General features: G+C 47.5%; 1 protein-coding gene across 3 annotated transcripts in view; it reads right to left on the minus strand.

Annotated features, from left to right (window-relative positions):
- SEL1L3 (SEL1L family member 3) overlaps positions 1-13,609 on the minus strand; it is a 100,636-nt gene that overhangs the window by 68,285 nt on the left and 18,742 nt on the right. For all 3 annotated transcript variants that reach the window (XM_040966258.1, XM_040966259.1, XM_040966257.1), the window contains exons 3-5: positions 6,162-6,288; positions 4,274-4,395; positions 3,509-3,624 (exon numbers count right to left, since the gene is read on the minus strand). In XM_040966258.1, the coding sequence (XP_040822192.1) occupies positions 3,509-3,624; positions 4,274-4,395; positions 6,162-6,288 (365 nt within the window). The remainder of the gene's footprint in view (positions 1-3,508; positions 3,625-4,273; positions 4,396-6,161; positions 6,289-13,609) is intronic.

Raw genomic sequence — 13,609 nt, forward strand, 5'->3', positions numbered from 1 at the left:
CTTAAGTCACTCATCCCTTGTCATGGTACCCACTCCAGGGAGCCATCACAGAGGTGGACTTTGTATGGGGGGGCATTAAAGGTTGTTTGGGGCCAATGCTATTATCAGAAAAAGCAAAGGGAAAAAGGAAAAATGGGTCAAAGCCTACAAGCATTCCCCAAAATACCCTTTTCTTTCCCCTTTTCTGATCTTTGCATTTTCTTTCTAGCTTTTTCTTCTTTTAAATTATTTCATCAAGCTCAGCACGATGGCTCAGGGACTAGATCCTCGCCTTGCACATGCCAAGATCTCATATGGGCACCAGTTCATGTCCTGGCTGTTCCACTTCCCTTCCAGCTCCCTATCTGTGGCCTGGAAAAGTCCAACGCCTTGGGGCACTATGCCTGAGGACGGCCCAAAGCCTTGGGGCACTATACCTGCATGAGAGACCCGGAAGAAGCTCCTGGGTCCTGGGTCCTGGCTTCGTATCAGCTCAGCTCTGACCATTGTGGCTACTTGGGGGAGTGAATCAGTGGATGAAAAATTTTTCTCTCTGTCTCTCCTTCTCTGTTTAAATCTGTTTCTCCAACAAAAGTAAATAAGTCTTTCAAAAATTACTTCACATTTATTTTAAAGGCAGAGTAACATACAGACTGACAGAGATATTCAATTTGCTGGTTTATGCCACAAATAGCTGATCAGGGTCAAAAGCCAGGATCCAAATTTCATCCATGTCTTCCACTGTGTTGCAGGGGTCCAAGGCGCTAGACCATCGTCACTGCTTTCCCAGGTGAATTAGCAGACAGCTGGGTCACAATCTAGGCAGTAAGGACTCGGAGCAGCAATCACATATGAGATACTGTCATGACAGGCAGCAGCTTACCCCCGCTGTACCACAATGCCAGCCACTTTGCACCTGCTTTAACTCACCATGTGGTTGGCCACTCGACCCATGTCTAATTAAACGACTCCTTTTATTCTTGTGCTGCACAGAAACCTATGGTGCCCTACTGCCTTGCAAGCTGAAGTTGAGATTCCTGACAGCAAAGATCCTCCACATGCTAGCCCTCAAGTGCAGCTTTTCTTATTTCTGTCCCCTATACTCCACAAATTTCAAGTCCAGCTTATATGGTTCCCCAAATTTCATGGGTTGAAAACTTACTCTTCACATTCCTATGTGGATGGTATCTATAGGTACAGCATTTGGGAGTCGGCAGGGTCAGATGAGGTCACTTGAGTGGAGCGATGGTATAAAGTAATGGTTTACAAGAAGAAGGGAGGAGGCCGGTGTTGTGGGTTAAGGCACCGTCTGTGATTTCAGCATCCCATATGTGAGCGGATTAGAGTCCAGCTGCTCCACTTCCAATCCTGCTGCCTGCTAACGCAGGTGGAAAAGCAGCTGACAATTATTCAACTCCTTGAGCCCCTGCAGCCCACTTGAGACCCAGAGCAAGCTCCTGGCTCCTGACTTCGGCCTGGCCCAGTCGTGGCTGTTGTGATCTTTGGAGAGTGAACCAGTGGATGCAAGATCTCTTCCTTTCTGTCTGTAATTTTCTTTCAAATAAATAATCATACCTTTTTATTGTTTATTTTTTTTTCATAAACACAGGGAGAGAGGCACGGTTCCTGTGTTTGCTCTTTCTCACCACATGTCACCCTGACCGTGAAACGACACAGCAAGACCCTCACCAGACGGCTGCAACTTGACATTGGACTTTCCAGCTTCCAGAATCAGGAGCGACATACACTTTATCTTTTTGAATTGTTCAGTCTCGGACACTCCATGGCAACAACACAGAACAAAGATACCATCAGCCCGATTTCTGCGTTGCCCCTGGTCACAAGCTGAGCCATCCCCCACCTCCAACCCATGTCCCACCCCAAACCCATCTGAATTCTGCCCAGACATAGCAGCCTGCCCCGTAAAACCTGCCCTCAGCATCTTGGCACGGAGCACTGTCTCCCCTCGCAAAATCGATATGAATCATTTGGCAATTAAGCTTGCCTTATGACAGCTCTTCACATGCTTAATGCTACTTCCATAAATAGTCTATAAGCAATTGCTGTCTAGTGCCTTGCATACAGCAGGTGCAAAATAAGATCTGTGAATCTGCGCGGATGATTTGATACCTGTCCCCATGACAAGGAGCACTTAGCTGATCTCCTCCTCCAAAGAAGGCCACAGCCAAGCTTTAATGTCATCAGAGCTCCCACGCGCATGGACATGAAAATGTGGACTTGAGCTACGTGACCCGCCAGTTTTAAGGGAACTGACATTAAAGAGACATCTCAGCTAATGTTTTACAGACTCTCCTCAGGAAGGCAACAAGGATTGACCTGATTTCTTTTCAGAGAAGGAAATGTGATCAGGCTAAACACCAAGGGAAGACTGCCTACCGGGTCATGCACAAGACAAACACAGCCGTCTCTTCCAGCTTTGGAACAGCAAAGTTACAAATCAGTCCCAAGAAGCTGGTGAAAGCATGCAGCAACCAGCAAAAGGTATAAGGCTAACTTCCTGAATGACTGCAAAAGCCAGCCCTGGGCTGAGAACTTCAAAGACGGACCCAGGTACTTGAGCCATCATCACCTACTGCCTCACAGGAAACTAGAACTGGAAGGAAGCCGGGACTACACCCCAAGCAGCCTCTATGTTACAGAGCCAACGCCTTCCCCTCAGGTTTCCCACATGCACTCTGCATGAGCCTTGGAAGAATTTCACATGCATGGATTGTAAAGATTGTGGTTTTTTTTTTTTTTGCACCAAAATATACCGATTTTGTAATTCCATTTCCATGAACTTTTTGAAGTGCTCTCATCTATCAAGAAATGGAACTGTTTTCAACTGTGACAACAGATGAGTTTGCGTTCATCAACTCAGGGTCAGGAGCATGGGGAACAGGTGCCACATGTTATGGCACAAAGTAAGTCAAGCCAAGCAGACTTCTACTAACGTGCAAGCAGATAGGATCATCTTGGGGCCGTGTGTTACAACACAAAGTAAGGCAGGCCCCTCAGGGCACCAGGAGGAAGCTATATACTCGCACATTAGTATAAGTCTGCTTGGTATCAAACATGAGCAATTGTTGCAACTGCTAAAAACACTCAAACCATTTCTTGGCTGAACTAAACCAATAAATTTTCTTTTTCTTTTTAATATAAAAAAGGTTGTAGATCTGATAGCACTACGCAAAACATGGCAAGTGCTGTTCTAACATTTATCACCACAAAGCCTATCTTCCCAGGGGAGAGAGACTGAATCGCTCAGATAACTGTGGCTCTACAGTCAGCTGTATTATTTACTCATTCACAACAGAGTTGAAGGAAGCACTTTCAAAGTTAATTAAATGGGATAGGACTCTTATGATTTAAACTTCCATCCATGAAAGTTCGCAGGAGACTGCCGTTTGCCACAAATCTGCTTTTGTAGATTTTGTTGTACCCTGGTGTTACCGCCAGGCTTAGCTTTTGGTGGGAATGCTACCACAACTAATAGGCCCTCGCGGACTAAGGCTCTGCACACAGGTACCTGGCCTCCGCTGAAAGAGATATCCAGCCGAAACCACTCCTTCAAAGGTAGGGTGAATTTCGTTTTCACAGCCAGGTCTTCTCCTCTGATAAGATGCATTTGAATATGCAAATGGCCTAAAAGAAGAAATAAAGTTCGTGAACAGGGCAAAAACTGCCTCAGAGTGAATAATCTTGCTACACCTTTTCAACAATTGTTCAGAGAAAGTACTAGACTGAATCACAGTCCTGCTTCCTGTAAGCAAAAACACAGCGACAGAAAAAAAAAAAAGCAAGCATTCCATTCTAAATAAAACATTTCTTTTAAGCTTCCAGAAAAAAGTTTAATTTGATGCCCGCATTTAGTTCCCTATAGTCTGGCTCGCATAAACAACACTCAATTTCTGTTTCCTCCAAATGGAAGAAAAACAAAGACACTTGAGAAGTAATCAGAGTCCAAAAACCCATAAACCCATCTTGATTCCTTCCAATTATTTCCCCAATCTTGTACAGTTGTCTTAATTCCACAACAATTTCTTCAGTAACCCCTCTTTACCGAGTCTGCCCAAAATAATCAACGTAAGTGTTTATAGAAAGAACAGCACCTTTTTTCTCCACTCCCATCTTACGGAATGATACATTTCGGTAAATGCAGGATTACGGTGACCGGACGCTTCCGGCCGAGCTGCGGCTCTGAGGGTAACTTCTTCATTCTAGACGGCTGTCACTGCAGACAGAGCCCGGGAACATCACAGCATCGGTATCAAGGTTCTGTTTTTCCACTCACCCTCTTCAGTGAGGAATACTGAAGGTGTGCCGTACATCTCATTAGAATCCACAAAGTACAGAATCCCACAGAGATTGGACTTGCAATAATGGAGTAAATAAAGCCACATTGAAACAGTAAACCTGCAAGGGAGAGGAGGGGGAGAAAGCTGCAGATTGCTATCATCCAAGAACAGGTAATTACAGCTAACAATGACCAAGTAAATTGCTTTCTTTCTAAAGAAGGGTTGAATTTGCCTTCGTGTTCATCACGGGAGATCAGCTTGCAGAGCTTGATTTTTGAGACAAAGGAGCAGCAAAAGACAGGAGTTAAGCTTCATTGTACAGAACTCACAGGCGTTCCACCTTGCACAGGAAACTGTCTGCCTGGGCCCCTTTACAAATCTCCCATGCCTGCCATTTGAATTCTTGATTAAGGCTTCTGAAGTCAGACATGGAATAAAAATCTGGAAATTAATAAAAGGCTACTTGATAAGAAGCTATTCCAATTCCTATGATTAAAAGGAGGGTTTTTTTTTTTTAGCAATTTTGTTTCTATCAATGATAACAGCCCCAAGGTACCAAAAAAAAAATGTAATAATCTGCAAATGGCATCACTCGGGATAACTGGGACACATATACACCAGGAGTCTTTAATGTTCACATTTAGGTTGTTCAATGCTCTGACTCTGGCCAACCAACACACACCAGCTGATCCAATCATCCCTCTCCTGGATTGGCGCTATTTTCATGTTAAAAAAAAAAACAGACTGTACATTAGCAATCTGTGGAGGGAGAATAAAATAACAATCAACTTAAACTAGGATACTTTTAGCCAAGATAGGTGATCCATCAGTCATTCAGGAAATATTTGCTGAATGTCTGCTTCCTGCCACGCACCGTGATGGTGATGAAAGCATGAGAAGCTGGGAGCCATCACATACTGCGTTAGAAACATGGATCGAGGTCAGACCCGATGCCTCAGGGTCTCTCCATTTACACCAGCAACCGGATGGTGGTCTGGGTTAAAGCGGCAGTGGTACCTGGTCCTTTGGGCACACCCCCAGACATGTCCTTTAGAACATGCTGGGCTTTATAATAGGGCCTCGAAATCAGTGGGACGATAGGCAAGCATACGGTGACACACAACTCCCTTGTGACCCGCCCAGCTGAGCCAGCTTGTGAAGTTATTACAAGGAAGCTGAGTGGGAACGTATGCTCTGAAAAGTGACTCAAAATCTCTCTGCAGCCAGGCACCATTCTCAGCGTCTTTAATCCAACAAAAGGAAAAAAAAAAGAATACATTTGTGTGGGTTTTGCGGAAATCAGTGGGGGAGATCAGGCCCCGAGAGGCCCCACACAGCCCTGAAGTCCCGCACAATAGGGAAGGCAAAGTCAAAGCTGCCCTCGAGGCTGGCTCGCGCCAGCTGTGCAAGATCTCACCCCATCGCTGCCCACTCCAGTAAGCCCTCGGACAACTAACGAAGGCTAAGATTTGTTTATTTTTATTGGAAAGTCAGATTTACAGAGGGAAGGAGAGACAAAGAGAAAGATCTTCCATCTGCTGGTTCACTCCCCAAGTGGATGCAACTGCTGAAGCTCAGTTGAGCTGATCCAAAGCCAGGAGCCTCTTCCCAGTCTCTCATGCAGGTGCAGCATCCCAAGGCTTTGGGCTGTCCGCTACTGCCTTCCCAGACGACAAGTAGGGAGTTGGATGAGAAGTGGAGCAGCCAGGATATGAACTGGTGCCCATATGGGATCCCGGCACTCAAGGTGAGGACTTTAGCCACTAGGCTACCACACCGGGCCCTCTAGGCCCACAAGTTGAAAGCTGTGCAGAGCTCAACATTTCTGCAAAGACCCTATATGCCACAGCCCTCCCTAACCCCACACCCATCCCCCATGCTTACACAGGGTAATCCAGTCTCTGGCGTCGGGTGGCCTCCAGCTCCCGGTTCTGAAACTTTGGCAGCTTCTTCACGATTCCCGTGTTCTCTCCACTGGAGGCGTAGGGAAAGTCCAGGAGGGTGACCACGTCTGTGAACAGCAAAACCTCCAGTTACTCCCGAAAAGGGCATCTCCCCAAATCCACTCTTCCCAGCACTTTTGCACAGGCTCCAGTCAAGCCTTGGAACCTGAGAGCTGAGAATACCAGCTAGCCTTCACTGAACACGGACTCCAGGCCAGGCATCCCCGCTGGACCCTGCATAGGCCTGACAAGCCCTGTGCTGAATCCCACTCCACAGACCAGAAGCCAGAGGCCAACACCACTACAAGTGGCAGGTTCAAGGTCCAGGTTTTCTTCTAAATCACAGTGCAAACGGCCTTCTCAATGCCCACACCAGAATTTTGAGCTTGTATCAGTTAACACTTCCACAGCACGTGCAGCTGTTAGGAATACAGTGGTCCTCTTCTTCCCTGTCCACAAACGAGGAAATGGAGGCTACTGCCTATGCTGGATGCAACTCAGAAATAACCTCAAAGTAAAGCACAGAGTAGGTTTCTTTACTAAATACATTTAACAGATTAAAAACAAAAACAAAAAACAAGGCCCGGTGTGATAGCCTAGTGGCTAAAGTTCTTGTCTTGCAGGCTCAGGGATCCGTACAGGTACCAGTTCTAATCCTGGTGGCACTGTTTTCCATCCAGCTCCCTGCTTGTGGCCTGGGAAAGTAGTCAAGGACAGCCCAAAGCCTTGGGACCCTGCACCCGCATGGGAGACCAGGAAAGAAGCTCCAGGCTTCGGATTGTCACAGCTCTGGTCAGTGCAGTCACTTGGGGAGTGAATCAGCAGGTGGAAGATCTTCCTCTCTGTATATTTGACTTTGCCATAAAAATAAATAAATAAATCTTAAAAAAAAAAGAACCACTCAGCCATAGAGAGGGTGAAGTAATAAGAAACAGGGCTGGATTCAAACTCAGACAATTTGGTTTCAGACTGCATGCTGCTAAACTGGCATTGTTTAGGTGTTATTTCCACATTAACTCAACATGTTATTTGATCCCCAAGACCACTAACCACACCTCTTAAACTGGAAGGCTTCCACTCCCTTTTGCAAATGTGAGAGAATTCTGTGGCTCTGGAAAATATTAGTGATGTCTTTAACGTTTTGTTTTTTAAGTTACTTTTATTTTATTTCTAAGGTCAAGACAAAGAGACAAACAGAGAGATCTTTCATTTGTTGGTTCACAACTGGCTTCATCAGCGTGCCAGGCCCAAGTCAGGAACTCCACATCCCTGCCAGGTCTCCCATGTGAGCAAAGGCTGTCGCCACGGGACCCATCCCAGGAAACCTCCCAGGGTGCACTTCAGCAGCGAGCCGGGCCCACCACCCAGGATCTTGGGCGAGAAGCAAGCGCCGCCCTGTGAAATGTGCAAATCCCAGGTGCATCTTAACCCCTGACCCCAGTGCCAGGCCCAGAACCAGCTGCAAGGGAGAATGCTTCCAGGTGTATTTCACACCTGTGGCTTTAGACAAGGCAAAGTCCACATCTTATGTTTTTTTTTTTTTTTTTTAATATTTTCTACCACGAAAGGAAAAAGCATTCACTTAACAGAGGAATAAGGGTGCTTTCTTCTTTCTTTAAACGCTCCTCAGTTTAAATGCCCTTCACCTGGTGTCAGAAAGTCCTCTTTTTCAGGCTTGTTGGAGACAGAAAAGCTGGCTTTTGGACAGACCACCAAATTCCAGTATTGGCACAAACTGTGGGCCCTCCAGCCTGGGATAGCACACACCCCTGCTCCCCTAAGTGGAAATGATGCTTTCTAATACAGAGAGGAACCTCTGGCCATGAGATCAAGCTTCATGTAGAAATCCTAAGAGCAGGTCTGAACAGACCAGGCCGCTGAGCATACACCTAACTTTTTATGTATGTACCTATGTGTGCAGTCTGAACTTGGGCCATGTGCACTGGACATGCCAGCCTGCCACGGGTAGGCAGAAGGGGACAGGAGAACTCCGGGGGTATCTCTGGAATCTGGGGAAAATTCTAAAGATCTGATAACTGCTCAACCTTGGTTTGTCTTCTACCATGCTGAGTGGAGCAGAGGAGACCAGATGGCCATACTGGACCCAGGAAGCTTTCTGCTGGTGACTGCTGTCAAGTTACCATGCATGGGTGCAAACATTAGGCAGGACTCCACTCAACCTGACTCTGGCAGAAAGAGGATCCGTGAAGGTTTGCAAAGTGGAAGGAATTTAAGACCAATGCGGACCAAGCTCTTCCTTATCCAAGGAGCAAAGCGCATGAGGAGATAAGTCTCAGACCAAAGAGATTAAATTATTTCACATGCCTTTTGAACCCACAAAACCAAACAAATAGTGCTTTTCTTGTCAAATCCATAGCTTCAACAGTCCAATAATTTGGAATTTTATTATAATTTCCCCTTGGTGAATTATTGTCTCCCAATTTTTCAAACAGTTATTTATTTTTATTTAAAAAATCAGACTTACGGAGACAGAAGAAGTGACACAGAGAGTAAATTTCTATGCACTGGTTTGCTCCCCAAATGGTCACAAGAACCCAAGCTGGTCCTGTCTGAAGCCAGGAGCCTGGAACTCCTACTGGGTCTCCCATGTGGGTATAGGGGCCCATGGACTTGGGCGCCTCACTGCTGCCTTCCAAAGCAGGGAGCTGGATGGGAACTGGAGCCCCAGGACTTGAACCGCAGCCCCTATGGGATACCGGCAGCACAAGTGGAGGCTTAACCTACTAAGCCAGGGGGATGGTCACTATTGCCTCCCCACTATTAACTAGAAATTATTAAGAATAAAATTTTGGGTCAGGTGTGATGGCCTAGCAGCTAGAATCCTCGCTTTGAATGCACCAGGATCCCATATGGCTGCCGGTTCTAATCCCGGCAGTCCCACTCCCCATCCAGCTCCCTGATTGTGGCCTGGGAAAGCAATGGAGGATGGCCCAAGTCCTTGGGACCCTGTACTCATGTGCAAGACCCAGAGAAGGCTCCCTGGCTCCTGGCTTTGGATTGGCTCAGATTCGGCCGTTGTAGTCACTTGGGGAGTGAATCAGCAGATGGAAGATCTTCCTCTCTGTATGTCTGACTTTGCAATAAAAATAAATAAATCTTTAAAAAAAAAAGAATAAAATTGTGGAGTAGGAAAGGACTTCAAAATCCATCCAGCCCAGGTTAACACGTATTTATTTCTCAAGTAATTGATTGTGGCTGCCTGGAGTACAAAGATTGATTACTGATGTCTATCTCAGCCAGTGGAATGGGAGGAACAGAAGCAGCACCATTCACTTTTAAAGAATCTACAGGTAGGAAAACTCAGATCAAAGGAGGGCTGGTTGCTTGCTCAGTTGCCTATAGGACGTAAGCTGCATGAGACCAGGGCCATATTATTATTCCTTCCTTAGGCCCTGTAACAGTGCTAGTACTTGATAGGGATTTTATAAACACTGATGAATGAATGATGAGCACAGCTTACAGGTCGAGATCTGAATGCATCTCCCTTTTCTGCCACACCTTGCACACTTCTTGAATGTGTACCACACTGCCCAAGGCAAATACCTTCCTTCAAACCCTTCCTCCAAATCGATTTTTTTTAACTTATCTTGAATGAAGAGATTAGATCTTTTGTCTCTCTCTTTTTTTTTTTTTTAAGAAAAAAAAAATCTTTCGGATATGAATACAAAAACCCACAGTTCACACTGGAAACATCTCCCCTCCTGACTCTTTGGCTTATCTCTGCAAGAAGAGGTATTAAACATAGTTCAGCACAAGCTCCTTCACTTTGAGAAGTGTTCATATCTTGCAGAAGGTTGTTAGCTGATAAGAAACACAGCTATAAACCACTGGCCTTTTTATGATGCACCTTGCAACTCAGAAGACCTTCCAGAGAGATCGGGGCCGAGGTGCAGCTGTCATGCTCCTGTGTGGCTATCCTGGTGGCTAAAACACTGACATGTCTCTCGGTTGGGAGGATCGTTGATGCTGCCTCAACTCTAAAGGTCCCACAACTCATACTGGCCCCTCAGTTCAATAGAGACCCCCCAGCACCACCCTGCTTCAGCACCAAGGCCAGCGCCCAGGGAAGCTAATTCCGTGAGGGACCTGAGAAGGGCTGCTGAAGATTGATTTATTTTGAGAGACACACACATACAGAGAGCTTCTATCTGTTGATTCACTCTCCCAATGTCTGTAACAGCCGGAGCTGGGCCAGGGCTGGATCAAGGAGACAGAATCTCAACCCAGGTATCCAGCAGCAACACAACTACTTGAGCCATCACTGTTGCCTACCAGGTCTGCAATGGCTAAAAGCAGGTGTCAGGAACCCTAATGTGGGACACAGATAACTTACGCCTCAAGTCAAACACGCTCTCGGGTAGACAAATATTTTGAAGAACTCTCCAGGTGGCGTGCCGTTGGAGCATGATGTAGCCCCCTCACTAGGTTAGCAAAGAGATTGGAGTCCTAACACACAGACCACGCTCTGGGGAGAGTGTGGTCTCTATGCAACAAAGCCCCATTCGGGACATGCTGTAACTGCAGCTTGTGGGTGTGGGTGAGAGTTCAGCCCATTGGTGGAGCAAGTAAGGCGGCCAGTGTAAGGAGTCGCTCTAAGTAAAACTGCACAGCCAAGGCGGCATGTGGTAATGCAGCACGCTATGCAAGTGCAGGACACAACCACGGCAATGGCGGGTGGGTGTTTTATTTTCTGTAAAGCCTAAGCCTGTGAAGAAAAACTATTTTCTCGCAGAGATGATTTAGGTCAGAACTTCCCCTAAAAAAGATCTGAGGCAGCAAGGAGAGTTACGAAGGCAGTCTGTAGAATATTCAGTGTTGGCAATTTTGAGCAGAAAATGCATGGTGCTCCCAGTAATGTGTCCTCTGGACACACTTCCCAGTGTACACAAAGACCCCTGTGGCATGCGTCCGGCGAGGTGACCTGTGGAACATGCTCAGTCAATGACAGACTGCCGAGCACTGGGATGCAGGGGGCTGAAAAGAAAGCAGTGGTGCGGAGTGCACCCATCAGAAGAATCTCAGCCCGGTTGTGTGAGAACACAGAGCGGCTGCCAGGCTCCTTGCAACTGTACGCCGAGACAGGGCTAGGCTGTATGCTTCCCTGTGCCGAGAAGGTTCTGGAAGGAGATTCAGGAAACTCTCACTGAGCTTGCTTCTGGGAATAGACCCAGAGGCCTGGGGTGGGTGGCAACCTATCCTTCCCCTTATACCTTCTGAAAACATTTGCTTTTTTTTTCCTACCAGGTACATGCATTACTTTCCTGGATTTTTGAAAAAGAAAAAAAAAAGGGGGGGGGGAGAAAGGAAGAAAGACCAGAATAAAGGTGCCAAAGCCGTGCAGGCAGGCTCCATCTTCCTTCCAGGCTGCTGCACCCCGGGCCTCAGAGGCTGTGCGGTGCAGCCCAATCGGCTTCAAAGAGACAAAGTCCAGTGGGTGAAGCAAACAGGATGATTCACATCGATAAAAATTCAGCTTTAAAAAAAGGCTTCCTCCCAATATAGAAGCTGGGTTAGGACGGTATTAGCATATTTCAGAGGCGGCACAGACAGAGTCAACGGGAACCCAGAAGTTTGGAAGCCAGCTAGACAAACTGCCCAAGTCCTCCTCTGCCTCTTCATCCAGAGCCGGAAGGGAAGCAGCCCGTCTTTCTCACGGGACTATTAGGAGGATTAAACGAGACAATGTGCATGGAAAGAGTGTTCTGAAAATCTGAAAAGGGTAATGCAGACACCAGGCATTAATTAGTGTTATTACTGAAAAATCGAGACTGCCATGATTAACTGTGAAAAAAAGAAGCTGGGACTTTTTTTTTAAGTTCCAAATATATAGCTTGTAATTACAGAAAGTATCATCCTGTCCTGACTTGAACAGTCCTGTGGCATAATTTTTATTTTTATTTTGGAATGGGAAGTCAAGCTGAGCTCCACCCCTAAGCTTCACTTTCAATCACCTACTTGCAATGGAGTTTTGTTCTAAAAGACCATCCCATCAATCCCACTGGATGTGAAGATAAGAACGAAGTTCCAGTGCCAGAGAACGAGAGTGGGAAAGCAGCAGCTGATGCCCCCCACTCCCCACGAGCGCCTCATCTGAGAACGGGGCTTGGAGAGCAGTCGGAGAAGGTGGGCCCTGGGGAAGGCACTGGCAGTCAGGGACTCTCCAGTGCGGTGCTGGCCCCTTCCCAGGTTCGTTTCCTGAACAGCCCCTCTGACACCGACTTCCACAGGAACACACCCCACTGACGGGTGCACACGGTGACCATCAGCTCACATAGCACCCCTTCCCACGAAGGGTGGGCCCAGCCTAGGAATCCTTTCAACACTGTGCTCCAGGACAACCTTTTCTGTCCCCACAAGCTAGTCTCCACGTGGAGGTCTTTGGCATAGTGAGTGGCTTCAAATAGCTAAACAGACTACTCTGTGACTTCACCCAGTGCAGTAGCCTCGTGGGCAGGTGTGGGTTTGCTCTATCTTTCACAGTTGTGTGACCTGCCCCTCTCCGGTCAGCCTCCTGCCCTGTAAATCCAATAGCACAGTGTTGGGCAGATACCCACATCTGACACATCAGCGAGTGATCGGGAGTGGGAAATGGCCATAACCACCGCTAGCTGTTCACCTCCCACATGCCAGCCTTTAAGAAAGGCCCTTGCCGTGGCTTAGCCTGGTAAGCCACTGCCTGCGACCCGTAACCTCCCACATCTGAGCATTGCATCGGTTCCAGTCCTGGCTATTCCACTTCCAATCCAGCTGCCTGCTGGTACACTGGGGAAAGCAACAGAACATGGGTCAGGTGCTGGGAGCCCTGCCAACTGTGTGGGAGACCCACATGCACTTGGGCTTGGCCCGGCCCTGGCTTTGGGACCAATATGGGAAGCGAACCAGTGGATGGTTCTCCCTATATCTATCACGCTGCCTCTCAAATAGGCAAGTGTTCAAAAAGAGGGAGGTGTGACTTCACCCTGAGCTCGCAGAGCCGTCAGACAACCACCCACAGCAGCTGCTCAATTTCAGTACGACCGCTCTGAACCAGATGCACATCCCACGGGGACCCACGAGGAAGGCAGCGGTAAGAAAGTTCATTTCCCGTTGTAAGAATCCAAGGCAGGGGAGGCAGAGGTGTGGACACTGGAGCCAGCTACAGCAGTAAGGGTATGGCTTCTCCAGGAAGACCTGGAAGGAGGTGCTGGGCAAGGCAGGGCAGCAGAGATGGCAGTGGTTGGAGACAAAAGGGACAGCATAGCTGGGCACTACAGACTTCCTCTCCAAAGACTGCGCCCTAGAGAGTGCAAAGGCCAGTCCACTGGCGAGGTCCACAAATGAAGTTGAGGCACGAGGGCAGAGGTTCTCGGGATGAGGGATGGTCACCCG

Source organism: Ochotona curzoniae, unplaced genomic scaffold, assembly GCF_017591425.1.
Source record: "Ochotona curzoniae isolate NIBS_2020 unplaced genomic scaffold, NIBS_Ocur_1.0 scaffold_4505, whole genome shotgun sequence".
Lineage (NCBI taxonomy): Eukaryota > Metazoa > Chordata > Mammalia > Lagomorpha > Ochotonidae > Ochotona > Ochotona curzoniae.